At 39.6% G+C, this 22,702-nt stretch overlaps 1 protein-coding gene across 1 annotated transcript in view; it reads right to left on the minus strand.

The window, feature by feature from the left end:
• Positions 1–349: 349 nt before the first annotated feature.
• The window catches only part of GRTP1 (growth hormone regulated TBC protein 1), a 36,617-nt gene continuing 14,264 nt past the window's right edge, over positions 350–22,702 (minus strand). Inside the window, exons 5-8 of the mRNA XM_037375803.1 lie at positions 19,481–19,577; positions 3,210–3,382; positions 2,907–3,092; positions 350–836 (exon numbers count right to left, since the gene is read on the minus strand). Coding sequence (XP_037231700.1) covers positions 747–836; positions 2,907–3,092; positions 3,210–3,382; positions 19,481–19,577 — 546 coding nt within the window. The 3' untranslated portion in view covers positions 350–746. The remainder of the gene's footprint in view (positions 837–2,906; positions 3,093–3,209; positions 3,383–19,480; positions 19,578–22,702) is intronic.

Genomic DNA, 22,702 nt, shown 5'->3' on the forward strand with positions numbered 1-22,702 from the left:
ATTTGAGTCAAATTACTTTTACCTGCTGTGCTAGAGCTAGAAAATCCTGAAAATGCATATAAAATACCAAGCGCAGTCATAGAGCAATTCTTGCTGCTGCTCTCTGTAGCCTGAACTTGCCCCTTTCCTGCTTGCTTTACCTGAAGAGCTATTACTACACTGCATAGAGTAACTGCTAGTGAAGATGAAGATTGCCTTCCTCATTGTTGTCTTGCCCTGCACTTTGCCGTATTTATTGAGTTCCTTAAGTGACAGCAGCAAGGAAAAAGGAAGAAAGATGCTTGTATTCTAGCCTACTAACAGCAATCAGGAAAGAGATAATACACTTTACTCTCTTCACATCAAGTGACAGGTTCTGACAAATTAAAATAATTTATTCTGTACAAATGACAGCAGTGTCACAGTTAGTACGGTAGGAAGGATATGTAATTTTATACACCTGTTTTCTTTTAAGGTTACAAAATGCCCTGTGACTTTAAAAGGAGCATGCTGACACTGATCATGTTCTACTCTGAAAACACTTTACTCTTTTTAAAAAAAAAACACAACCACAAACAGCAACAGAACCACCAGTTCCAGTTACCAAGTCTGACATACAGTACAAAGTGTTAACAACACTTACTTGAAAGGCAGGAAAAATTGGTCAAGTGTCAGTTAACTCATGGAAAGCTTAAAGTGTGCTTTAGTGCAAATAGAGGAATGTGTCAATTGCTGTAGTATCTGACCACCTGGTTAAATATGGTTTGTTATCCCTGAGAAAGCAGCTTCTCTCTGCAAGTCTCTCTGAGTTTGTTGATTGTTGCCATGGATAAGCTTCCAGGCTCTGTGAATATTTTCTGGGGGCAAAAAGAGAAAATTCATAGTTAAAATGCTGGATTTGGACAACGTGCTGGAATTCTCATGTAGTTCTCTGAAGTGTGAAATCCCTGCTTTGATACCCATTCTGTGAAAATGTTTACTGCTGTTTGACCTCCTTGTAACAGGGTAGCATCTTTGCCTACTGTGCTGTAAAGATAAGGTAAAACTGCAGCTCTTAGCAAGAGCTGTAAGTGACACAATGACAATATAAAAGCTAGTCTGGATATAAGTGTCCAGTTAAAATTATTTTGGAAGGCATTTGTGTTGGTGGATGACAGGCATACGCAGAACATCATAAGGCATCCTGAGAAACACACTGGTGCCATATAGTTATGGCATATATAGTTACCCATATAGTGCTAGCGTAGGTTGTTCAGGTCCTGGAACACGTGCATAAAACAGTATGTTCCTACTGCAAAAAATCAGTCTTAATCCCTCAGTATGCTACCTTTGCAGTTCTCCTCTACCATGCTTTTCAGGGTAGTAGTGTATATGGATGTAAGAATTCGATGCAATGCCATCACACATCTGTTTTGTTTTGATTTTTTTTTTTTTTCCCTTTGGCTTGTTGCTCAGGAACAATACATTTCTTTCCACTACTTCATCTAAAACTTCTGACCAGACAAAAGCAAGGTGCTAGTTTATGCACTTCAAGCTACAGTTAAGATGTGTGGCTCCCTTGCTTCTCTGTAGCTATAACTGACAACATTGGAGATGAGATTATAAACATGCCAGCTCTGAACAGCATACTGGTAAAGCAACCTGCATTGCAATAAACAAAAACCTATGTTTTTGTTCAGGCAGAGGGATGCATAAAATACTTGACTGCCATCACCTCTGCTGGTACTAGTATCTGTACTGCTGAAAAAAATCCCAAACAAATCCAAACCCAAAACGATGTGTTTCAAAGTTACAGAAGAACCTAAACTGTTTATTTAAATTGCCTTTGAAGCTCCCTCAGTAACCAATGCAGTTAAACTGTTTTGTTGAGCATAACTGCAATAAAGAGTAGTTAATTTTCTAAAACCAGCTGCTGTAAAATGTAATTAAGGAGAGTCCTTTAAGGACAAGTGTTTGTATCAGCCTCTGAAGTGGTGTTCTCATGGCAGTTAATATTTAACAAAATTCTTATTCTAAACTCTTTATGGAATGGGAAAACCCCTTAAACATCTTCCTTCTAAATTAAAGTTGTACCTGCAATTTATTTTTCTTTTGCTTCCTTGCTTAAAAGACTCACAAACACTAGTAAGTTAAGCTTACTTTCCTTCAACATGAGCAAAAATGAAATGTAACATTAGTAACATTGAACTATGACAGATCTATGCAGAGTTCTGACATGAGCATGAAACTCTTTTGGGGGTAAAAGTCACCTGCTGGGATGTAATTTTGTGCACACTTGGCAAACAATGATAGTGGAGTTGGCCAAGTGGTTTACAACAGGGTTTTTTTGCAGCTAACATGATTCAGAGCAACTCAGAAATGTAAAACAAGTGTTTTATACACATTTGGGATCCAATCTCTGAATAATTCTTAGTTAGCAATTGTCATAAGACTTGAGCACTCAGCTTCATGGGGTTTTGTATGGAAGTAAGAACCTGGTGCTACCTTTTTGTTCTGAACAATGCTTTATATTCTGGCACTATGAAGATTTATCAATGCAAGTTTAAAATTCACTTTGTTTATTCTACGGTACTCTATTATAATTAATCTGGAAAAAAAAGCACAGGAACACAATCAATATAGTTCACAGAAAGAATGCACTGAGGTTGTTTTCTCATCAGCCTTCCTGCTTTAACTGATAAAAAGGGCAACAAAAATTTTTCCATGTACAACAGATGAGTGGATTGCTATATATGGATTTAGGTAATAATTATTCTTGAAAATTCTTAGAAAGGTTTGAGTTTCTTATGTAAAAACATTCTTCATCCTTTTGCTAAGTTCAGACAGATGCATTTCTTCCAACGGTATGCAACTTTTTGACTGAACAAAACATTTCTAAGCCCGTCTTGGTTTTAACTTGTAAAAATTAAAAGCTGCAGATGATTTACCTGCATGAAGCTGTGACATTCTGTTACAAATGTGCCTTTGGTGATCTGCTTAAATTTGTCGCATATGTCAGGAAAATTCGTGGCTTCCAAAATAAAAGCTTGGTGTTGCTTGATTAATGTTAAGGCCACGCGGAAGATGATCTTTGACCCTTCATAGAATAAACAATCCCATATTCTGAGCACAGTCTGCAGGAAAGGAGAGAATTCAGATTACAGCTTCTTGATTTCCAGGAGGTAATTAAAGCAGTACAAATGAAATAATTACGATGATTGTATAAGTAAGAGAACTTTGTTACCCATTACCTCTACTGGAAGAATGTCAATGAACAAGCATATAAACCAGCGTGACACCACTAGGGTCCACATGACTCCATGTCTTTCCATCAGCTCTGCCACAGCTGGAACTTTCATTTTCACAAGTTCTCCAAGGACTTCCTGATCAGTTTTCAGGCCCAACATTGCCGGACTGTAATAATCTTGGAGAGAAGAAACCGGAATTCAGGAATCTGTGGATGCGATCTTGCCACAAAATTGAACAGAATGTCCTGTGCAGGGGAGTGTATAAAGGTATGCTGAGCCTACATATCTCAACTCGAAGTAAATTAAACCGTGCAACCAGACGTCTGCACTGTGGCCTTACAGCACTTCCCTTTCAGCCAAGGCTAATCCCTCTACACAAACACCTCATTCAAGCCTACCAAGGCATCTTCTTTCTCTCTGATGTTTTTTGGCAGGTCATTCTTCCTTCCCAATAAAAGATCACCTAGGCAGATTTTAACGGCTAGCTTCAACTACAAAAGTCTTACTAATTAACAGTTCAATCTAACCACCACCTCCTTCCCACATGTGGGGGCTGCACGCCTCCCAGTCCACACAACACCCACACAGGTGACAAAAACTCAACAAAACAACCAGAACTCCAAACAACCTGTAGCCTTTAGGCTTGGTCCAGTCACAGATTGGAAATGTGACTTTTTGAGTGTCAGCTATGCAGGGGTGCTGGAGGCCTGATAACTCTTCTAGGGTTTGACATAGCCATTCAGTTAGAAGTTCTTCCTCTGTATTTCTCTGAGCCAAGGAAATCCCACTTTTCACAGAATAATGCCGAAAGGAAGTGAATGACAGATCACTTAAGCGACATCTCTTCCTACTTACTGGCAAGACAGGGGTTGAAATTAGACCCACACCTGCACTGTTGCCCACTGCACTAAACTGTTAAATCCAACGTAAAGAACAATGAAGCACAACCCAACTGTCACTCCGCAGCCTGTTTGATAGGGTAAGCATTGTCATTACCAAGGTGCAGGCTTAATGACAATAATCTCAGTTCTATAAACAAGCAGTTACGGGTATACTTAAGGGAAGAAAAATACTATTTTAGTTCTTAAGAGTTGAGATGGTTCAGCAAAGGACAAGAATTACACAGATATTTAAGGAATTCATGTTTTTGGTTTAGATGTCAACAGAATCATTTAAGCTGGATTTGATTGCTCCAGCCCTGGGAAGCAATTCTTGGTCACTCACTAGCGCTTTGCTGGCAAGACCTATGTTATTATTTACTGAAAGAAATAACTGGTGACACAAGCACCTTTCTCTGTGTTTCTTTCCTTCACTGATTCTGGAAAGCTACAGTTCAGATTTCTCAAACTTTGTTGGTTTCTGCCAAGGTTCCTAGACATACACGGCACAGGCCAAGGATTCACATGGGGATAAACGAAGCTGAAAGAGCAAAGCCCATTTGTCTGAAATAAGTTTTTTAAACCTCCCAGTGCCACAAACAAGTTTAAGAAGATGTCCAAAGTATGCAGTACATTTATAACCACTTTAATTTCTCTAACGAAATCACAAGAACAGTTGAATATTTCAGTTTTCCCTGTGTCAATGGTTTTCTTGAACAGAATTCCCACCCCAGGAGCTATTTGCTCTACATTTGCCCTGTCAAACTGCAGAACATCTACAGTATGGTAATAAGAAGCATCACATTCAACCTTTAGAATCCAGCTTTTTGTCTGTGACCTTTTTTCTTTGCTCCCATTGAAGAATGACAGGTAAAACTCCTCTACAGACGTAAAAGTCACTGCCACTATATACATTTCTTTAACCATTTGCCTTTCAGTTGCTCGTAGGGAAACCTCAGAGCGAAAGCACAAGTAGTTCCCATGAAAAAGCGTACTAAACCCAGAGCCACACCATGACCTCCAAAGCCAACACAAAAACCTCTCTGCATATTTTGTGTTAGCGTCGTGCTCATTTGTGAGCTGTAATGCAGGTAAAGTAACATTAACTGGCAGAGTAAACCTTTCTTACAATGTAAACAGTACAATTACTTTAGTGTAAGTGAAAACCAAATCACATTTCAGGTAACAGACTAAACCTCCTTCCCTTTCCTGCCCTTCCTCCTCTTCTCATACATCCACAAACTTTTTTTTTTTTCTTTTTTGTGCTCCTGAGACACGTGGGTACTTAAAACTTCTTCAAGTTGCCACTGGCAAGTGTCCTCAGGAGGAAGGACAGCAGCCCACATGCTCCCTGCTCTACTGCAATCATCTGATATGCTGGAATCAACAGCAGCTGCTATTTTTAATTTGTACAGCAAAGTAAATGTCAGGATCTCAGTGAGAACACAACCGGACACCCACCCAGCTCTTTGAGAGCTGGCAAGTAAAAAGTTAACAGCCAGGCAACTTGGGTATATCACTCCTTGAATTACTGAAGCAGCAAGCAGCTGGGAAGCCTTGGTGTAAATTAAAATGTCATTCAAGTTTGTTAGATTGTAGCGCCGGACGGAAAGGAAAAAGGAACTATTCATCTATCTGGGGCAGCCTCCTGCTGTTCCTCTTGGAGCAGGAGCAGCCCCCATGCGCCCTGGCACACAGCACTGCGATGTTCAGCCCAGCGTCACTGCAAAACAAGCAGGAGTGACTAACGATTTTATGCAAATACCAATAACTGAATAGCAGGTTTTTTCCAGGGTATTAGCTGCCAGTTCACAACAGAAAGAAGTTGCATTAAAAGAATATGCATCCAAGACTTTTTAATATGTAATTATTATATATTAATTATAGTTAGTGTGGGTATTAGTTGCAATTATTACACATAATTAATACGAACTTATAATTTAATATATAATTTTACTGTATAGATATACTTTTCTACATAAATGTACATATACAAAGTTAGTGCCTCAAATTAGAAAAGCCACATTTCCAAGTCTCCAGAAACATTCCTTCCTGCAGGACCCCCTATTTGTGTAAGACTTACCCACAGAAGACTTACAAGGGACATAACAGCATTGCAGTAGCCCAGGGGGTGGCACAGACCTAACCTGATAGCTCTACTGTCAGTTTTCGGAGGGCGGCGTCCCCCGCAGCGGGGAGGAAGGCCTTCAGGAGTGCAGCCAGCAGCACCCACACCTGCACTCTGCCCCAGGCACTCGCACCAGGTCTGTGCAGGCATACCCGGAACTACACGGGCAAGTCAGAAGAGGATCCAGCATCATGCCTGAGCCGCTTTTCATGGTCCACATCTGGTCTCACTAGTGAAAATGATCTTGTACTTGGTTCCGTGCCTAAGTGCTTGGTAACATTTAACCTACGGCGGCTCTTCTGTTCTGTTCCTTGCTGAGGATGCCCAGCCCCCAGGTCTTCTGGAAATGTCTCCTCAGCAAAAATCCTGCAGCCCTCCCTTGCTGCAAACATTTCACTGTGTGCCCTATTTTCCTAATCGTTTATAATTGGCCGCTCTGCCCAGAATCTCTCCTAAAGTCAAGGTATCGGTGTTTACAAACAAGTCTACACAAGCCTAACCCTCCCCCACAGCACAAAGCTGTTTTTCCACAAGATACTGTGCAGCAAATTATTTTTACTCACCCATCATCAAAATACATTAGCTTTATGTTCCTTCCATATCTTATCTTACTCATTACATAAAATTTCTAGATTTGCATGATCCACATTTAATTAGCATATTAATTATTTTCCCTCTCAATAATCTAGCAAAATACAGAACAGACCTGAGTCAGTAACTGCTCCCAATCTGCCACTTACTAATAATAATTTAAAAAGTAATCAAATGTAGGCTAATTATATTGTGTATCTGTTGATCTAGGTTGGTTTATAGGAACGTCCTCATAGTATAGCATCCCCCTGAAAAAGCACAAAGCCAGATTGCTTCCTTTTATTCATCAAATTGTCACATGGAACTGATAACGGTAACATTTAGGTGATCAAATACTACATTACTTTTCATCATCATCTTCTGGAAAGCAACAAATGAAATATTGCCTTATAAATTATTATTATAGTCTATTATTAAATTATTATTATTAAATTCCAGAAAAATGTCTAGATGAAAAATAAGTTTCCTAATACAAAGTGCCATGTTCCCAAGATGTGTGCTAAACTGGTCCTAGGCTTTCCGTACTTTCCTCTCAGCCTTCCTTTGCCTGTTGCTTACCCACATGCACCTGCTTTGCCTAGTCTGTTGTTCCTGGTGCCTGCCTCTGAGTTTTGGATGTCTTGCTATGTTTAGGAGTGCCCAAGAGAGTAGCAGAGGGCAACGCAGGCAGCACCCCACGTGGAAGTTTCCCCTTCCTCAGCAGGGTCCTGACTCCAAACAGCAGTGCAGCTCCATGGCTCTGCCGGAATCGTCAGCTTCTCTTCCTCTTGGAGTCAAGCAGCAAAAAGGAAAAGCCAGCTTCACCAGCTGCCAGGTATTTTATTGCTTCTGTACAACACAGGTGACTAGATGAAGGGACTTTCTTCCTTGTTCAAAAGGCTTTTTCTTACTAACACTGCACTGACTGTGGCATGTTGTCACTGAGCTTGAAACCTGTTCTAGCTCAGTATCTGGCAAAGAGATATTCCTTAAGTGACATTTCACTGTCTCTCCATCACAATAATTAGCTCCTCCCTGAATCCTACCAGCACATCCAGAACCGAGACATAACTCGCTGCTTGTGCTCCAGAGCAATAATGAGATTTGCAGGAAATAAGGATAAAGCTTGTAGGGACTGCGTGACCTTGTTCTCCGTAACAAATAGATTAAGAGGTTCCAAAAATAAAAGTTTAAGAAGCAGTACTCTTATAGCCTTAAGTTACCTCTACAAGTCAGAGCTGCAGAAGTTAAAAAAGAATCCTTCAAGTCTGCTGTGCATATGTCAGGTTAAATATAAATACTCCTACAGGAACTGACACGATGATACAAATTCTTAGTGTTACAGAAATACCCAAGACAAGACCTCAGCTCTGCTACTTATCTTCCAGCATTTCTAACTATTATTTCGAAAGCCTATAAAACCCAGCCTGGGACAAACGAAGTGATTTGTCTTGGTGATCCAGTTTATTTAACCAAACTGAAAAATTAAAAATTAGCTGGTTTAACTTTTCCCAGTCATAAGCCACATAAAGTATTTTATTGACAAGAACACATTGATAATGTCCATGAGAGCCAGGGTGGGGAATTAATGTTCTCTCTCCCCCCCCCCCCCAAACAGGCAAAAATGGTTCATTTTTAAACCAACATGCGAGATTAAAAAATGTCTCCTTGCTGTAGATGCACATTACCATTTGCTACTGGACTTCACTGGAATCCAGAAGAGACAAACAGAGCAGGCCTCAATGCTGGCAGGCAAAAGCAGAGGTTGCCATGAACAGAACTGGCCAACCTCATGAAAACCATTCAGTTCTACATCTCAAGTCATAACAGAAACAGATTCCACCATATGCCTTTGTGGGAAAAAATCCTCTTCTGTAATCCTTCACTACAGAACTTCTCTGTTTGCATGTTACTGAGCACAGGGGTTATTTTAAACAATCTTGGCAGAACAAAGCTTTCCTTCCCAAAAAGATATGCTGTCATGGTCAAGTTTATGAACTTCATGCAACACATGGAATGAATTTCATCACTTCAGTTACACAGAGGTCAGACAGTCCTTTCTCACCTTCAGAGCATCTAAATACCATTTATGCTATCCCTACACAAACTATTGACTCATTCCCTCTGTTGGCAACTGTCAGCCTGTTTTGTCCAAGAATGCAGGGCAATGTTCTGCTATTTTATTTCTGCCACGGGATAGTCCAAAAAGGTGCAATAGGTCTTCTAAGAATCTACATCATGAGCCTGGCATAAAAAGTTGGACAACCTATGTTTGAGAGGAAATCAGAAAGTCAAAACAGGAAAAGGAGGAAAGCTAAGAGTACTGCCAATTCTTTTGGCAATATCAGGCCAAAGTAACCCCCTGCAGGTGTCCTGGCCAAAGTGATATCCTCAGATATATGTTAAGCAGCAAGCTGAACTCTATGTTATTTTTAACACCTAAATTCCTAATCCTCCAGGGAACTGGGCAGGGGGAATCAACTACAAACCCAAAAGAGGCTCAAGCCACATTTTATTTTTCCTTCACTGAACCGGAACGTCTGTCCTGAGGTACTAAACTCACACCAGAACCGGCAGTAGCCATATTGTTCACAATTGAACAATCAGCTTTAAAAAAAAAAAACAAAACCATAACCAAGGCCCATTTCCTTTGGGTGGAAGAACCACCTTGAAATAAAAAACCAGGGGGAAGAGGGGGCGGGGGGAGGGGAAGAATGTGCAAGGATTTTATGGATGCTTGTTTGTTGTGATACTGAGATTACCCAAAATTTAGAATAATAGATTTTTGAAAAATGATTTACCATTAACAACTTTTCAGCAAGCACAAAAAGGCAGTATTTGAGTGTTTCTACATAACCCCATCTGCCTGTATTTATCTTCTGCTTCTGAACCCAAACTTGGAAAGTGGATCTTGTGGAGCAGAAAGCAAATAGGAAACCAAAGGGCTCTTTCACACAGCACAGTGGGATTCTGAGCAGATGTAGTAGCTACCATTTGGAAATTGAAGGATGCTTCCTAATTATAAAGAAAACAGAAAGAAAGGCAAACATTATATCCTTCTAGACATTATAGAAGGCAGAGATGAAATACAAAGAAACAAAGATTCACTGTGTAAATTCAGAGAAACAAACTGAAGTGCACAGCATGTTAGAAAGCAGAAACACAACTTCCAGAAATTCTAGTTAAGGAGAATGAAACTGGCTAGTTTATTTATTTAATGTACTGCTCAGTAGAGATGTTTGCATCATTAAAACCTAGTCCAGACTAAAGTTACAGCTACCAAAGTGCTCTCATACAGGTTAAATATAACTGAGAAAAATTCCGTTGGACAGCTTTCTTCCCTCTTCCCCCTTTTCGTATCCACTACCATTGGAATTGTTCCTTTTGTGGATAGGGTTTTTTTTTCCCGTAGTTTCAGTGAGCTGATAGACACCAACAGACATGAGTTATTCACCACTTGGCTGTTTCTAAATGGCCTGGCCTGACTCCAGTCATTGCACTCTATGAATTGTGCCAGTCTAAAGAAGTTCCATGCTTTGGGGAAGGCTGCAGCTTACTGGGTTGATGATGATGGTCCCAGGAGCCAAGGCTTTTAATTCACAAAACCCTTTGACAGACTTTTAACACCAGTTTCCTCAAATGGAGAGGAAATTAATGAACAAGCACTGAAGATTACCACAACTGCTTGTCATGCCTGTAGAGGAAACAAACGTTATTTTATTTTTTTTAAATTAGTTTACAATTGTACAGTGAGTCTTAATGACTGATGACTTGAGCTGAATAAGGATTCCTGGATCTGTGGCTTTTTAAAGTCCTCTACAGGATTAGGAAGAATAGCTATTTTATCAGTTCACTGCACTGACAAGATTATTCTTAACAACTCAGCACAAACCACAGCATTTATATTCTCTCACTTAAAACCACCAGCGTTACAGTTTCTTCACCTCTTTACAAGAACACTACAGTCACGCCATGGGAACTACCAAGCATATTACTTAAAAGACTGGAACAGAAGTAGGAGGCTTAAAAAGAGAGCTGGACAGACACATACAGTTCTAGCCTGCTGTTTGGAGAGGGAAACCAATCCAAACCTTCAGTCTGAAGCCAAGGGGAATGAAAGCCACAATCCTCTTACTTCAAGCTTGAAGCAGCTAACGAGAATTAATTTTAACCTTGAAGCAACAGGCTTTAAAACTGTAAGAGGACCAAATGAGAATGCTCCACTAGCCATTAATTGAAAGCTTAGTAAAGCATGCAAATCTTCTGAATATAAAACACACAAAACAAGTACGGTTGTATTTCTTAAGCATCTCAAACTGAACAGTCACTTCTTATACTATTATGTAGACAAAAGTTACCACTGTGCTCTGCACATCATTTTCTTCATATAATTTCCTTTACTACCAAAGCACATCTCCTTCCACAAATAATATATGCTGGATATGCAGTACATTATTTTGAAACAATATCAAAGCCTGCTGTCAGTGCTTCTTTATATTATGCCATATTAGAAAAAAACCTTGATAATACAGTTGAGCAATTTCAAATAAACGATGCTGTAGTATCTTAAGTTCCAAATATGATGAATCCAGAGTAAGCACATCTTAGCTCAGGAAAAGCCAAAGTAATCCATAGATATATTCACTACTCAAGGAGAGAATATGTCATCTCTGTATATGACATTAGCAAAACTGAGGTTAGAAAACTTATCGAGCTCCGATATTCACATTTAAGGCAGAAAGTTGAAGAACTAGAAAGGATGTGGGAAAAAAAAGGTTACAAACAATACTTACAAAAAAAAAAACCACCAAGCTCTGTAAGGAACTTCTCTACTTGTAAAAATTATACAAGGAAAATGAAAAACAAACTTGATCACTTCATAGAGAAAACACCGTAAGCATTATGGGCTTTTCAATATAGTAAGAGGAAGTCTCTAAAAAGAAGCAACAGCTACAAGTTATGACAAGGTAAATTCCAATAAAAAGTATAGCAAACATTTTTAATAAGAGTGATTTATAGTTTGAATACACTATTAGGAGTGGTGGTAGGGTCTGTCATTCAGACCAAGTCTGGGACCTTTCACAAAGATGAGCTCTAGCCAAACGAGTCTGCTGCAGAGGGAATGGGAGGAAATACCACTGTTTCCTCAGCCGGTTTCTTGTACAGCAAATCCAGTTACATTTCCAGTTTTAGGAGTCTTGGTATTTAACACAGAGATTACTTCAAGCATATGAGTATAGCTTATGGCAACTTACAAGTTAAAATACAAAACTGTGTATTAGGATCTGCATTGAGCACCATAACCCCATTATACATTTGTCAGCAATTATACTATGCTTCTTGCTGTCAAGGTGATATATTCAGGAAGGTTGCTTTATTAAAATTGTAAGTGAACATGCAGAGCCCTAGCTGGCCATTAGAAGGTAAAAAAAAAATGCTATGAGGAATGAAATAAACTACTTTGGCTTTATGCCTATGTTTTAATTCCACAGTTAGAATAGCACAATCCCTTTAACATGAAGACAGCTCTGCCAAAACTATAGTTGCAATACCACACATACACATTAGTGCTTTTATGACTAGAGCCATTAGCTAAAAATTTTAAAAAACAAACAAAAAACCCCACCAAAAAAAGAACATCCCTCCAACATGACTATTCCAATAAAACAAAGGACAAACTAAGCAAGCATGGTACTGCACGCTAAGGCTTGGCCACTAATTGGTTTTTACACAGGAAAAAAAAAAACAAACCAAAAACAAAAAACAACAAAAAAACCCTCTTCCCCCAAACCCACACTTCTGTGTTTCTATCACTCTGTCTACCTTCCTCCTTTGTACACAGCCAGGAAATTCTACCTTTGATCAGTCCTAAATGAACTAAGATTTCTTTTGAAAAGTTTATTTTGCTGGTGACTTTTGGAAGGGATGAAACTCTGATTTACTGGGGAGATAAACAGGCAAATACCACTACTTGCACAGATACCCAAAGGCTGCAATCCCATCCAGAGTAGCACAGAGGGCCTACTGAAGATACCTCAAGTTCAACATAATGAAATCATACTAATACAAGGCTTGCTTGCTAGAAGGAAAGAGGCATACTTGACTTTTTTGGGTGGAGTAAATCACTTAGGTCCTGCTTCCAGTGTAAATACAGCCATATCAAGGAACACAATATTCTTCAGCATTTTTAAACACTATGGGTCCTTTTGCTGCATAGCTGACACCTAGCATGTTTCCTCACAAAAGTAAGGCTGACAACATGTATATTCTTGTCATATACAGGACATTTCTGCCTAGAAAAAAACGTAAGTTTTCTACCCAGCTACCTAAAGTACACCTACTAAATACTGAGCTTGTTCTTTTATTGATGAGGCTTGTGATTTGGGGACAAGGGGTGGGCTTACAATACATACAGGAAATAAATTATTCCAAAAGTATAACTATATACATAATTTTAAAGAAGAAAAATGTCAGTTACTCATGTCCTGCTTGCTGAAGTCTCCCAAGTCCCCTAGCAGTTCAGATTTGTAAGTAATAAGCATTTCAGGCTTATCATGGTTTCTAAATACAGGCACACGATGGCTCCTACGTTCCGCCTTGAGCTTAACAGGACACTGTATGCTTAATTCCTAGGTAAGTACAACTGACCTATGATGTTCAAACATTAACGCTTTCATCATGGCTACTGGTTAACAGTTAAGCATGTTGGAGTCCCATATTTCAAAACTAATTGTTCAGCCTACCAGGCAAACATTCCTCTCTCCTAGCAGCAGATGTGATGTGCTCCAGAGGTGGGCACTGCTATGGCTTCACACGTGATCACAAAGGAACTCTCCAAGGATAAGCAAGAACTCTGCCAGCTCATGGCCCTGTAGTTGGGTGCTGCCAGAGGAAGATAAGCAAACAGCCTAGAACTGATCAATTCGCTGGAATTTTCTGGGTGGGTGGTGCTATAAAAAAGCTTGGTTATCAAAACCTACTGTGCAAGCATGAGGTCATGCACGTTATGCATAGCAAGGAGCTTTCCACACCAAAGGCACATGTCTGTGGTGCTCAAGTCTTGTCTATGAAAGGACATGCTTTTCATCACAGGCTGCAAATTCAGCTCAAGTCAGGTCTAGCGGTGACTTTTACCTGCAGAGCTGAATACAATGCTTCATGTGAAAAGAAGTTCCACTCCCCTTTGGAGAAGCAGGTCTTAAAAGACACAGCTGCCTAGCCAGTTCTGCATTCAGAGGCTCCCTGGCAATAGCCATCAGGGTATTAAAATAAATTCAGCCACAAGAATGAAATAAATACATGCTTAACTGCAATTAAAGCAAGCAGTCTAAACAGAAACACTGTAAAGGTAGTACAGCATTCTGCATTTCTCAAGCGGCCCTTGCCTTCAAACCTGGAAGTCTGTATGATGGGACTTGAAAGACTGTTATAACATTAATCTCAAAAGAGAAGGATATCCAAGAGTTTGATATGTAACTATGTTGTTATTCAGTTCAAATATTCATGTCTCTTACTATGCCTAATCTCTTACACAACAGTACCTGCCAGTCTATGGCTGACACATGCAAGTCTATGAACTGAGAACCATAGAGAGCTCAAAACAGAAATGTTAAATGTCTGCATGTTGAGATAACAGGTATTTGTCTTAACCAGCAGTTGCTAAGCTACTGACAAAAGTGGCTTTTGCATTGTACCTTGTGTCCTTGCAGATAAAGCCAGTTAGTTCAGTGCAGTCTTACTACTTTGGTGACTATTTCATCATGCAAAACTCTGTTCTTATTTTTAGTCATTTATAAAAAACCAGGCAATACATGTGGGTAAAAAAAAAAAAAAATATATATTTAAAAGACAAAAGGCTAAGAAGTACCAGGCTGAAGGACAGTTGTTAGACTGATCCTTGAATAATGCTTGTAGGCTACATCTAATGTAAGATCTTTATTAACATCATTGGAGAAAAATAAAAAGCTGGTATTTTTTAAGAATCCTAAACAGAGATACTGTCCCATGTCAATATGCAAGGAACAACAGAGTAACATAGTGAAAAGATTGGAGTAAGAGAGACATGATGATATAAAAAATAACAAGGACAAGAATGTGCAAATAAAGGTCAGCAAAAAGGTGTTATGAATTCATATAAGCTGTGGAAAAAAACATCTGTTGACAATGAGAGACGAGTAATAGCACATGCATTATTACTGACATCATAAATCAAAAACAGAGTGCCACAAGGGAAAAAAAGCAAGGAAGATCCTACAGTTTTTCTGTCTCAAATAAAACACTTTCAGCTGTGAAAAGAGCAATAATACCACTGCAGAAGGCACTAGCACATGTCCCACTGGAAAAAAAAGGGTGCCATTGTGATCAAGTGGGGAAAAGGGAAAAAAAATTAAAATTGGAACAAGCACAAAAACTAACTATTAGGCCAAAACAGGAACAGCGAAGAGTTTGACTGAAGCAAAAGAACTGTAAAATGACTCTACTGTATCCTACAAATACATGAAAGGTAAGCACAAGAGAGAGGGGGACATTTTTTACCCTAAAAGTCAACATTGGCACAAGAATAAAAGGATATAAAATTGGCCATGACCAGGCTAGTGCAGAAATCATAAGACCTCTCAACCATTGGAGAAGTACTCTATAAGTGGGTTTCAGTAGGAGTAAATAACTCCAGTATAACAGTCTAGTAGACTAATTGGCATATAGCTTGATAAACACTGCTGCTTTCAAGACTGAGAACCACTGAAGCGGGGGGGGGGGGAATTGTTCTGCTATATATAAACATAACTGCCATGCTAAAGGGAGTCCAAATTGTCAAGTTTTTCTTCTCTTAAACTCACCATTTAATTACAAACATGCTCCTTAAATTACATACCAAAGTACCACAGTTAGAAGTTCCCCACCTACCTGATGCTTTCTAAAGCAACCTCCCCAGTATTTCCTCAACAGAACAAAATAATTTCTCAACAAGAACCAGAGTGATGAACAGAACAGAACCACTAGAGCTATGCTGAATACAAACTGCAGGCGCGTCCACTCTGAGCTTGAATTGAATCCATACTGCTTCTTGTGGGCAATACTGTCTGCTCCAGCCATCTGTTTTGAATGAACCTGGGAATGAAAGATCTTGGTAACACCCAAAACTTCAGTTAAACAATAATTCTCTTCTGCCTTGCTGTGTTTAAACAAGATACGGTCTTAATCCCCCCAAATCCCTGTCTGAGCAGCTGATAGACACAACAGGCAGTAGACTACGGGCTTGCCTTCAGCAGGAGAAGAATCTTTCTGGCCTCCCCCAGCCATACCCAGTAGTGCAATGTTCAGCCAGATGAACATCGTGGAAAACTCCACATACCAACAAACCAAGCTGTGATTTTTGCTAGCACAGCTGGAAGAGACAGCCAACTCCACTTGGGCATAACAGAACAATTCAGCCAGAAAACCTCTGCTGATGGGGTTCCATTCCCAAATTGTCCTCCTTTTGTCAGCGGGTGGAGCAGTCAGGCCTTCATCATATTCTATGGTACATACCTCCACCCAGATGTACAAAACAGTGCAAATGGGGAGGTAAGCCATAGTTTTGGGCACTCTTCTCTGTCACTTCCCAGAAAGCTGCCACTAACGCTCCCGTCTATCGCATTCTGCATTTTTCAAACAATGATATTGATCTGTGGCTGGCCTGGTTCATCTGCCGACCAAAAAAAATACTGTCAGCATCAAGGTACTAGAGCAACTGTTCAATGTAGTTAAATGTGTGTGGGCAGGGGGAAGGAAGCATTCATAAGGACACTGCAGAGGGCAGAGAAGGGATTTCTAGGTTGCCCTACATCACCATCGATTTAACTGGCAACAACAGGACACATTGGAAAATGAGGACATGACCTGGAGGCATATTTGTTGAAATGAAAGGGGAAAACATATATTATAATGCAAACAGATCAAGAAAAGAGCACCCGCAACAAAACTAAAGGAAAAACGTTGGCTAGTCTAACTGTTAGCATCCCACAAAAAAAGAATGCTAATTTTCCCTCCGAAGATCTGGAGAATGCAATGTTCTCTGCTTCCCCAACAAATACCTGTAGGGCTTTAACCTGAAATGTGCTGTACCTTGCACTGCTACCAGAAGGGTAGTGATTACCTACCTGAATAAGTTCCTTTATGGATACAGTTTGCCTGCCTGTCTGATCTCTCTCTCACGTATATACACACAGTATTTCACTGAAATTACGCCAATTATTTTATCCATCATGCTATTAATCTTATAAATGTACAAATCAAGCATGATATAGGAAGGCACTGGGAATAAAAGCGAAAAAATATTTTTTACAAAGTTGGGTAAAAAAAAAAAAAAAAGACTGTCAGCAACAAGTTTTCTGACAGTGAAGCCTTGCATTACTCAATACAAGTATTTTTACTACACAAAAGATTCATACCACCTCACATGAGCTCTTGTTGAAGCACCCAAGCTGGAAGGGACACCTCAAGCTTTCTTAAAACTGACTGTGGAGGGGAAAGGGGCACACTCGGATCAGCAGTTCTGATTAGATATCTATTCCCCTGCCCATTGACTATCAAAGAAACGTAAGCATGCATGTTTTCAACTTAAGCACCTCAGATGGATGCTTGTATTGCATGTACTGAACCCAGACCAGTCTGTAACAAGACTTTTGTTACAGAGTAGTAAAAATATATCTGTAAATAGGGTAGTAAAAAATATATCTATAAATACAACTTCACTAAATTTACATCTCCTTCACACACAGTAGTTGCCTTTCACATTATGAGGTTTTTTTCCCCATCATCAGTGCTACTGGTATAAGATAAATTCAACAACTAAGAGGGAAAAACATGAGCAACTTTTGTCATTTAGGTATCAGCAAAGTAGAGAAGGATATACAAGAACTAAAGGTTTTATGACAAACTAGAGTAAATTGCCTACCAAAAACAATGAATAAAAAATTCTGAACCTACTCCTTTGCCCCAAATAAAAACATGTAAGACTATCAAAAAGATTAAAAGCAAAAGTTGCCACACATCATTTTACAATACAGCTTGCCTTATACCGGAGGGCTCTACCCCTCACACAGTGATGCCAACGGAAAGACATCCACCCATGTCCGCCAGTGGCAGGTCATGTGGCAGACAGCAGCCCTGTCTGCTACCTGTTTGCACAGCTTACAGCTCTCAAGGCTGAATGAAAGCAACAGACAGTTGATTTCTTTAGACTGTTTTTATAGCTTAAAAGACAACTTCAAGGCTGCAAAACCTCAAATATTTGCAGATCGATTCCACAAGTCACAGCACTCCCTACCTGTGTCTACTCTTTCAGTCTGCAAAGAAAGTTCAAACGCTCTGCTCATATGCAAGGAAAATCTGAGTTCCTACATGGTGTATTCACTGTAAAAGATTAATTTCTTACAGCAGTTCAAGAACATGAAAAGACTCTCTCAGCTCTTTTTTCTTCTTTCTCCAAATCTTTCCTTTCTGTTCCATAAAGAATCAAAAATTATATATATATTTTTTTGTTGTTTAATCTTAAACAATAACAGGAAGAAGCAGAAATGAAAGTATCAACCTTAATCTCCTTGACCAGCACTTAGCTGACACTGTAATACTGAATTTAGTCTCCAACCATTTAAGATTAAGATCTGTTGAAAAGCAAAACTAGACCAATAAGGAATTTCAAAGCCTCCTTATAGAAAAATTAGTTTTCCATTTTGAGTATGGCTCTACATTACAGAAGTAGCTGTAGCCAGTCCTGGGCAATGCTATTGGAAATTAATGATGAAACCATTCTTAGTCTGTAATTAAATACTAAAAACATATCCAAATGTATTTCACAGGAGTATAATATATAGCTATGCCTGATGTCTGCTTCTGGTTTTAAACTACTTCACACATGCAGTGAGATTCAGCTTATACATGAGGCAAAATACATTGTGTAAACACCTTCTGCGAACCCAGAGATCGAGGCAAGGGAACAGAGAGTTACTGAACTGACCAGATGTAGATACTGCCTGTAGTTTAGGGTGTGCTGAATTTCCCTCTGGACTCTATTGACCAGCCTGGCCAGATCACCACTGATTGTAACAGAGCTTTGACAAGAACTTCCTATACAAAGACAGGGATTTTGACATTTGTTTGCTTCCTTGCAAAATCTCAACATGTAAAGTGCCCAAGACATCCCCGCTCAGAAGCACAGGACAGTAGAAACTACTACCACCTTGCCAAATACTTCTGAAGAAAGCTCACGCTGCCTCCTGCCAAGCCACTGGGCATCCCTACTTCAGGCTCAGTGCTCAGACTGTGCACACCTCTCATCTTCACTCTGCTCTGCAGTCGCTGCTTCCTGTCTCATACCATATTCCTGCAACCAGAAGTGCCAAATCCCAGATACCTTTGCAAGTCCTGTTCCCTGGCATCATACTGATACAGGAAGAGATCTACTTAACAAGTGTAAGTAGGGAGTGAGAAGTAGGACTGCAAATTAACACACACATAAACCACTGCATCAAGACTAAAATCTAACTATAAAACAGACAAGTTTTGCCTCTGTGCTGTGTCTTTGTCCTGTGTTTCCAGGACCCTAGAAAACCTTCAGTATATGCAAGTCCATTTTAACATCTAAAACATCTAAAAACTGAGAACTCAAAAGATGAAAGCTAAGCTCCAGTATACAACAACATGTGTTTTTAGCATACCAGGCAATATTCTTCCAATAAGAGCATCTAGCAACCAAAAGGACTCCTCTTCATTCTTTGTAATAAGAATCAGGTATCCAGCTATGAAGTTCATGCCCTGAAATAGAAAGGAGGGGTTTAAGACAAATACATTTATCTTAAGAGTTTCTAGTTTATTTCTTTTGATTAAGGGCTAAATTACTACATTTCTACATAGGGGGCATATTAAGTAAAATCTCATAATAAAGGCCACCGATTGAGTAAGCTATTAAACCTGCATGACAACAGCTCACAAGAATTATTAACAGAGATCAAGGAGAGGAAAATTAAAAGCAAAAGCTTAGTAGTCTATAATTTGCCTTCAATTTTCCTTTTTTTTTTTTTTTAAATCCCAAAGCCCTGTCCCAGTGTAACCGAAGACTGCTTTGACCAGAACCAAGACACAGCCATATTAAATGTGCAGTGTAAACACAACACACCTGCAGGTGTAGGCAGTGCAGCTGCAGAAGGAGAATGCCTGAACCCAACACACCAGTAAAAAGTTGCAGCTCCAGCAGCTTTTACAAGCTGTTGCTGCTTAACTCATCAAATGACTGTATACAAATAATTTGCTTCCATAATACCTCCAGTACTCCATATGCTAGTCAATGACTGGCCACTCTAGCCCCTGCCTTTCAATGTGCAAACAGAAGGTAAACACTGGGAGGTGGGGGGACTGGCAGAGCTACCAGAAAAATTGTTAAATGTAGTCAAGCCAGGACTGGCCAAATTCCAGCTGTGCAATTTAATAACTGTTACTGACCCTTTCTGACTGGAGAAGTGGCATACAGAACACACAGGTCACAAACTGGTACTCCCTGTAAACACACTGCTTCTGTCACAGGGACTTTTTTCTTGTATATACCATAACATTGCTAATTATGGCAATATTACCAATTTACATGCACAGTAGTTAACTTCCTTATGCATTTTTTAAGTATGTCTTTTCCATTGTAAACAAGCTGACAACTGTAGTAACATAGCACATCAGTACAACAATATACAAAAGCTGCCTCTGAGATGCAAGCCCCCCCCCGCCCCGCCCCACCCCAGGTCTTCCTAAGCTAACCGAAAATTGTCTTTAAATATTTATAGACTATGAAGGTTGGTGTTGGCTACATTGCATTCTTTGGTTTCATCCCTTTCTTTGGCCTTCTCCCTACTCTCTCTCCCTCCAAGCTGGACTTCTCCAGCATGTCTACCGCCACAGGCAGCACCATCTCTGGTTATTCCGCAGTGCTCTCAGTCATGGCTGGGAGCCAGATGTCAGCTACCAAAAAGAACACCCCTCGCAGCCTCTGCAAGCTGCAGCTTCCTCTCTGAACTGAGATCTCATTTCTTGCATTCCACAGGTCTGATTCACCTGTCCCACCTCAGAAGGCTTTGCAAAACTGCCAGAACATGGTAATATTAGGACTGCATCTTCTCCAATGTTTCATTTTCAAGCTTTGAGTCACCACAGCACTTGTTACACAAATGGCTTGGATAGACCTTACATGGTGCTTGGCCTTCCAGTTAGGAAGGCAACTATTTGTTTTCATGCTGGCAGCTTATGTCACATCTATGGTGACAAAAGACCATTTGGCATTTGACGTGGCATGGACCAAAAACTACTCTGGAGCATATGTTCACAAGACACTGAATTTCACTAGTTATACCAGGGTAGACAACACTGCACTGTGTCACAGCATGACAATGCAAAGCCTAATATGCTCCCACATGGGAGACTTAAATGCCAGTAAGCACCACAAATGCACTGGCATTATGGAAACAACCCCTTAACAGCTTTCAAGTCAGTCAAAGCTCCGCAAAACACAGGAAAAAAATTGATTTCTCACTCTGTTTTCTAGCGTTCACAGGATCTCTCCTATCATGCAGTGGGTATCACTGTATCTATCTTCATGAAGTCTGCTGCTTCACTAGCAGAAAAGGTGATTTTTTTGTTTGATTTACAACATGCCTTGGAAAGGAGAGGCTGACTTTTGGGTTATGTTCTAATTATTTAGTCAGAAAAGATAACATTCATCCTATGAGGAGACCAGAGGTAAAAAGAAATCACATAAGGCTTTGTAAGTCATCGTCTTTCACCTTCAGTGTTCATAATGCCAAGTTAAAACGTCCACTAAACAGTTAATGTACCAAAACTTTCCAGTAACAATTGAACATGCATTTTGGGTAGAAGCTAGCGTGGTTTAGAAGTTGTGTATGTTCGTGGGTATAACTACCTCCATACAGAAGCCTGACACTTACAAAAGAGTATTCATAATTCTCCCTCTTCTGTTAGTCTCAAAATATTAAAATTATAGTTTAATAAATACATCATACTGAAAATAATAAAAATAGTTCCTCTTTTAAATTTTTTTTTTTTCATTTTTCAAATAACTTCTGTACTAAACCAGGTTGGGATACACAAAAAGAATATTTTATAGTGATCTCAGTCTAGGTTTAAATCTAAGTCTTCTCCTCTCCAGATTTCAAGAAACACAATTCATATTCTTTAACTTTGGAACAGTTGTATTTACTGTACTAACTTTCTCAACTAACATGAGGTATAGGTTGGCACACATATCCTTGACAAGGAAGGGGAGGAGAGAGGAAAGGACTTAAGTGAACTGAAAACACATTTTGCTCATGACAGTTCCTGCTTCCTTATGATCTTAAAAGACGGCCGCTTCTTTCTTGATTGTCAACCTTTAGCTTGAGTCCCACAAGAACCCTTACAGTACTTGGCAGCAACAACAGAGGCTTTTTTCAGCTGCCATCTAAGCAATACCGGCTTGAATTTCAAACAAATTTTCTTCCTACTTGCCTGTCCATACAGGGAGATTGCACTAAATGAATGCTACCACCCGCCCAACTATGCAATGTTACATGAACGCTAGTCTTCCTGTATTTTTAAAAATGCGACAGTGAAAAAGGAAATTTAGATCTCATGCCTTATACTTGACAAGGACTGTTTTGGGAAAGATGGCAGGAGGGAAGAAGAAGGAAAGGCAAGCTTGCTTACTCCTTCTCTGAAGCAACTAATCTTGATACAACCATGTGTGACAGAACATTTATTTTGCAGCTAACAAATGGAACTAAACATAATCAAGCTAGCTACAAAAAAGGTCACAGAGAAACTCACAAGGATATCTGAACTTGCCTAAAGCGATTCACTTCCCCCTACTCCTCGGGCCATTTTAATAACAGAAATAGTTTGTG

The sequence above is a fragment of the Falco rusticolus genome, chromosome 2 (assembly GCF_015220075.1).
Source record: "Falco rusticolus isolate bFalRus1 chromosome 2, bFalRus1.pri, whole genome shotgun sequence".
Classification (NCBI taxonomy): domain Eukaryota; kingdom Metazoa; phylum Chordata; class Aves; order Falconiformes; family Falconidae; genus Falco; species Falco rusticolus.